Source organism: Gracilinanus agilis, unplaced genomic scaffold, assembly GCF_016433145.1.
Source record: "Gracilinanus agilis isolate LMUSP501 unplaced genomic scaffold, AgileGrace unplaced_scaffold38706, whole genome shotgun sequence".
Classification (NCBI taxonomy): Eukaryota; Metazoa; Chordata; class Mammalia; order Didelphimorphia; family Didelphidae; genus Gracilinanus; species Gracilinanus agilis.
This window is the reverse complement of record NW_025372141.1, coordinates 208-6428: the sequence shown is the minus strand read 5'-3', so window position 1 is coordinate 6428 and position 6221 is coordinate 208. Positions and strand designations below refer to the sequence as shown.

Sequence of the window (6221 nt, the reverse complement as noted above, 5' to 3'; positions counted from 1 at the left end):
CCCGTCGCCCAGCCCCGATTGTCCTGCTGGCACGGGCCGGGCCCGGGGCCAGGGGCCGCTCGCCGTCGGCACCGGGCACACGGCCCTGCCCAGGCTCGGCCAGGCTCGGCCAGGCTGCCGGCTTGTCTCGGGGGAGCTCAACCTCAGGGAGGGCCTCTGAGCAGAGGCCGGGGGGAGAGAGGGCGAGCGGGCAGCCGGGCCTCCCAGAGAGCCGGACGCTCTGGGCTCGGGTCCCCGGTGCTCGGGCCTCCTTCCCACTGACCTGCTCAGGCTAGCGACTCCGGGCTTTATTTTCCCAAGCCCTTGAAGGAGGTGAGATTTGATGGATGAGGCGCCTACGGAACGGACCGGAGAAAGAGGTCACGGGCAGCGGTCAGGGGGGCGAGGCTCCTCTCCTGAGCCTCCTTCGGGCTCTCCCTGCCAGCCCCTCGCCCGGCCACCCTGGAGGCCCAGCCAGGGAGAGCGGCTCACCCAACCCTGGCAGGCAGCCATTGTCCAAAGGAGGACGGCGAGGCACGGACAGGGTCGCCCGGCATTTAGGGCTGAACTTGACCCCGAGGGGCTCCCGACTCCCCAGCCCAGAAGGCTCCGTGTTACACACAGCAGCCCGAGGATGAGGAGAGCCGAGAAGGGGGGGGGGGAGATGCGAACATGGGAGAGAGACAGGGAGGGCGAGGGGTTGAGAGGAAGAGACAGACAGACAGACAGTCAGAGGGGAGGCCGAGAGGGGAAGGGGGGGCGGCCCCGGGGTGCCCGCTGTGCCCACGCTCACCGGAGGGAGGCCGCCGTTGTCGTTGAGCCTCCGGGCCCGGTAGGTCTCGTAGTGGATGTTGTGGGTGACTTCCTTGAGGTCCTGAAGGTGGGTCCTGAGAGAGGCCGAGAGGAGGCCGCTTCAGCCTGGGAGGCCTCGGCCTGAAGGCCGGCCATAACTTTCCCTCAGGGTGACCCGTCGCCTGAGGCCTCTTGTCCAGCTGGGCCTGCTCCAGCCCCAGCCCTGAGCCCAGCCACTCGGGCCTCACTTTCCTCTCCTGAAGGGCTGGGGCTGCCCGGCCTCTGGGCCTGAGGAGTGGGCACCGCTAGAAGCCTGGGGGGTGCCGGGCGACCCTGTGGGGGCGGGGCTGTTACTGTCCCCATTCATAGCCGAGGAAACAGAGGCGGGCAGAGGGCCGTCACCTGGCGAGGCAGTACCTGCAGTAGGACCAGAACCCGGAACCCAGGCCCGCCCCAAGGGGGTCGTGGAGCCCCCCAGATACAGAACAAACATCTGCCAGGAATCCTGACACTGAGGAGGGCCCAAGCGCCAGGGGAAGGGGAGGAGGGCGGCGGGCCGGGTGCGAGGGAAACACCCACCTCCCGGGCCTCAGTTTCTTCAGCTGTGAAATGGGGAGAAGCGCGGCCAGAGAGAAAACACCTGGGATGGGCCGGGGAAAGGGTCTGCCCCAGGGATAGAGGGTCCCCCCGAGGCACCCCGAGGCCGTCCTTACCTGATGACGAAGTCTCTGAGCAGGGCGAACTCGCAGTGTGTGAGGTTCTCCACTGAAAGGCCAAAGGCAGAGGGCTGAGGCGGCCGCCCCGCAGTGCCCAACCCTGACAGGGAGGGTCTCGGGGAACCCCCCCCCCGGCTCTGCCTCGGGCCTTCCCTGGCACCCTGGCCTGGGACCCCGGAGGAAGCTGGGGGCGGAACACAAACAAGCCAATCCTGAGCTCCTCTGGGCCTCTGGGAGAGCCGGTCCAGGTGGGGACGTTCCTCTTCCGGGAGCATCGAGCATGTCCTGAGGCGGCCAGATCGGAACCCAGGACTGCCGCCCGCCGAGCCCCCTTGTCTGATGGCTCTTCTGCACTCAGTTTCCTCATCTGTAAAATGGGCGCCGCGGCCCCTGCCGCCCTCCTCACGGAGCCTCGTCCATCAAAGGCCGCCAAGAGTCTCCCTTCTCGGGCGCCTCCTCGGACCCCCCCATCCTGGGCACCCACCTTGGCCCGGCCCAGGCTTCCTCCCGCGGGCACTCGGCTCCGGGGCTCTGGATGTCCTCGAGCTGCCCCAGGACAGGCTGGGGGTGGGGGTGGGGGACAGGCCGGAGAGGGCCGGCCTTCCTCTGCTCTGCCTGCTCGGGCCCCCTTGAGTTCACATTGGGGAGCCCCAGGTGGGGGGAGCCCAGGCTGGTGGAGGGGCCCCCTTACCTTCGATGATTCCCCACGGGGTCTTCCTCCCCAGGACCCTCTTGCCATTGACCTGGTATTCCTTGTCGCTCCCGACCACGGCAAAGGGCATGCTCTCCTGCTGGAGGGGGACAGACGGACGGACGGACCGGGTCATCGTCTGTTGGGCCGGAGGTCAGCACGCTGGGAGCACCTGTCTATGTAGGCTTTGGGCTCGGACTGGCCAGCCTGGCCACCCTTGGGTGGGACCCCCTCTCTGCACGGTCCTCGGAGGTCGGCCAATCCACTTCCCCATTTTGCAGAAGAAGAAACTGAGGCCTGGAGAGGTGACCTAGCTTTCCAAGGCCAAGCTGAGATTCGAACCCGGGACCCACCTGTGCCCTCCCACCTGCCCCCCTACCCTGATCTTGTCGTTCTCCGTCTTGTCCTCCAGGTCCTCGTCGAACTCCTTCTGGGGGTAAAACTCGATGCCGTGCACCTCGAGCTCCTTCCGGACCTGGGGGCCGTCACGGGGGCCGTCACGGGGGCCGTCACGGGGGCCGTCAGGGCCTCGCCCAGCCCCCCATCTCCCAGCCCCGGAGCTAGCCACCGAAGCAGGACTCAAATCTGGACCGTCCATCCTTCAGACTCCAAGGGAAGATGAGCTCAGGCTGGGCATCGGGAGAAGAGAGGCCGCGAGGGAGGCCGGGAGGCTCACCCTCTGCTTGAACTCCATCTTCTCCTCCAGGGTCATGGTGTCGGCCTTGGCGATGATGGGGACGATGTTCACCACCTTGCTGAGGTGCTTCATGAACTCCAGGTCCAGAGGTCTGAGCCTGCGGCGGGGCAACAACCAGCTGAGCCTTCAGCCTAGCGCCAGGACCCCCCCCATTTCGCAGATGAGGAAACTGAGGCCGGACGCCAGCCTGGGACCAGAGCAGAAGCTGTTCTCCGGGGGCCACCCTGGCTGGCCTTGCCGGGGCACCCATTACATCGGGGGGCGCGAGGCTGAGGGGGCCCCCCGAGGCAGAAGCGGGGGAAAGGGGTCTGAGATGTGGAGGCAGAGACAAGGGGGGAGGGGAGAGCACGCCAGGCTGGGGCACAGCCAAAGCAAAGGCCCGCAGTCGGGAGATGGGCGGCAGACACTCACGAGTGTCCGGTGGGAGAGATGAAGTAGAGGCAGCAGTGCACACGCGTGTCCGGGATGCGCTTCTTCCTGGCAATGTTCACCTCCTCCTTCAGGAACTTCTCATACTGCTCATTGATGTACTTCTGGATGGGCTCCCAGCTGAGGAGGCCGGACAGGGCCCGCCTAGGTCAGCCCTCGGGCCTGCCTGCAGCCTCAGGGCCTCCCCCTCCCCGCCTGAGCCTGTGGCTGAAGCCTTTGCCAAAGGCCTCCTACAGGCTGGCCGCTGGGCCTGGCAGCCCGACACCTGGGCCCCCCCCAGGTGGACAGTGCGGTGCACACTCACTCATACACTCGCTTGCTTACACGCTCGCTCACACGCTTGCTCACTCGCTTGCTCACTCGCTCACACACTTGCTCACACGCTCACTCGCTCATACTCACTCATACACTCACTTGCTTACACGCTTGCTCACTCGCTTGCTCACTCGCTCACACACTTGCTCACACACTCACTCGCTCACACACTTGCTCACACGCTCGCTCACTCGCTCACACTCGCTCGCTCACACGCTTGCTCACTCGCTTGCTCGCTCACACTCACTTGCTCACTCGCTTGCTCGCTCACACTCACTTGCTCACTCGCTTGCTCGCTCACACGCTTGCTCACTCGCTTGCTCACTCACACTCGCTTGCTCACTCGCTCACACGCTCGCTCACACGCTCACTCGCTCACACGCACCAGTTCTCATTGTTGATCTGGTCTCCGAAGCCGGGCGTGTCGATGACCGTCAGCTTCATCTTGACTCCGCCCTCCTCGATCACTGGGGGCAACAGGCACCGCCCGGGTGAGGCCCCCCCAACAAACTGGAAGGCCCCCGAGCTGTGCCCCAGCGCCACAGGCTGGCTTCCTGCAGCTCCGCCATCTTTCCTGGGGCTGGGGCCCACCTCTGAGCCTTTGTCCACGTAGTTCCCACTCCTCCCTGCCGCCCTGTCCCAGGAGGCCACAACCGGCGAGGAGCCCCGACTCTCCTCCAAAGGCCAGCCCCGTTCTTCCAGGGGTCTCCCTCCCATCTCAGCATGGACACGGCATCAGTTCGGAGGGAAGAGAGGCAAGGGCTGGCGGGGGGAGAAGTGACTTGCCCAGGGTCACCCAGTGAGGGGGCAGCTCAGATTTGACCTCAGGGCAGGGCCTGATCTGGGCCAGAATCATGGATTCAGGAGGAGTCTGGGGAGGAACAGAAGCTCCTCTAAACAGGGCCACCCGCTGGTCAAGCCTCCGGTGTTGGTGGGGGACACTCAGTGCCCCCCTCAAGCAGCTCCATCCACTTTTTGGATAGCCCCAGCGGCCAGGGAGCCCTTTGGACGGGCAGCCCCAGCGGCCATCCCTGGAGCTTGGAAGGGTGCCCCTGCCAGGGCCCGCGGGCAGCCCCCCAAAAAGAGAGGTCCTGTCAGAGCCTCTGAGGCGGGACCGGTGTCGCCCCATCATGAGGGGTCACAGCCCCAAGGCAGAGAGCCGGGTCTGAAGCCTCCGTCCCAGCAGCAGGAGGCAAAGGACGAAGCCCGGGAGAAATCCTTCCTGGAGACTTCCTGCCTGGAAGGTCCATCGACGGCCTCCTGAGCCCCGGATCTCCCTGGGACTGCCGGGAAAGAGCCCCGAACCCTTCCCAAAGGGGCTGCTGTGCCCTGCGGGGTCCTGCCCAGCCTGCGCCTGAGCCAGCCCCGCTCAGAAATCACAAGCAGAATGACCCCCCCCCCCGCGCCCCTGGCAGGCCTTCAGAAGCCCGACGGCCCCCGAGGAAGGCCGACGGCGTGGAGAGACGCCAGTGTGGGCCGGTCTGACGACGACGCGGGAGCCACGGGGGCTCCAGGACCCGGCAGCCAGGCTAGCCTGTTGGCTAGGGCAGTGGGAGTCAGGAAGCCCGAGTTCGAATCTACCCAAGATGCTTGTTGGTCCTTTCTCAAAGAGAAGCGCTCTCTCCCGAGCCATCCGGTCCAGTGGCCGGACGAGGCCAGGCCTAGCGATGGACGCTCGCTAGCTCTGGCCTCCCCCCTCAGCCTCCCGAGCCTCCCTTTGCTCCCCACTCACCGTGGCCAATGGCCTTGATCTCCACCGTTTTGGGGATCTTCTCCTCGCGATTCCAGCTCGCTGACTTCCGGCTCACTTGGGATTTGAAAAGGGTGTTGATGAGGGTGGACTTGCCCAGGCCGCTCTGACCTGGATGGGCAGGGAGAGGACGGAGGCCCCGTGAAGCTCAGAGCCGCGAAGGCCTCGCGGGGCCACACCGCCTCCATGTGAGGCCACACAGCCGTGGGTGTGAGGACGTGACACGGACGATTCTCCCAAATGACAGAGGGAGAAACTGAGGCAAAACGGCACCCATGTGGCCCTTCAGGAGCTCCTGCAGGAGCCTTGGCTCGAGGGCCCCCTGCGGACGATGTCCCCGAGCCAGGGAGGCCCCCCGCCAGCCACACTCTTACCGACAACCATGATGTTGAAGTCAAAGCCCGTCTTCATGGTCTTCTTCCTCATCTGCTCAATGATGGTGTCGATGCCGATGTAGCCCAGGAGGTTGGAGCTGATGCCCACCGGCTTCACCGGCACCGCCGGCTTGGGCCTGGGCTCTGCCACCAGCTCCGACATGGTCCCGTCAGTCCTGTCCTCTGTCAGCCCTGCCCAGGAGGTGGGGAGGCTCCGTGAGCACAGCAGCCTCGCCTGCACCCCACCTCCTCCGGGAAGACCACCCTGATTAGTCTCCACCTGCCTTTGAACCCTCTGGCCCTTTGCCACTGGGGGAGGGGCGCGGCTGCAGGAGATTTTCTCCTAAGCAACAGAGTGGCCATCCTTGGAAGGGCCTAGAACGGGGGTGCCAGAGCAGGGAGGGGCCTAGAACGGAGGTACCAGAGTGGGGGGCCCAGAATGGGGGTGTTCTACCAAAAGAGCCCAAGAATGATTGTC

The 6221-nt window shown here is 65.6% G+C and overlaps 1 protein-coding gene across 1 annotated transcript; it reads right to left on the bottom strand.

Annotated features, from left to right (window-relative positions):
- Nucleotides 1-261: 261 nt before the first annotated feature.
- SEPTIN3 (septin 3) lies at nt 262-5930 on the bottom strand. Its single transcript, XM_044683927.1, has 10 exons — nt 5744-5930; nt 5352-5480; nt 4005-4086; nt 3287-3424; nt 2855-2972; nt 2558-2653; nt 2179-2278; nt 1485-1536; nt 773-866; nt 262-335 (listed from the first exon to the last, which is right to left on the bottom strand). Exons 1-10 carry the CDS (start codon nt 5904-5906, stop codon nt 288-290), a joined length of 1020 nt encoding a protein of 339 aa, XP_044539862.1. The 5' UTR covers nt 5907-5930; the 3' UTR covers nt 262-287.
- Nucleotides 5931-6221: the final 291 nt, after the last annotated feature.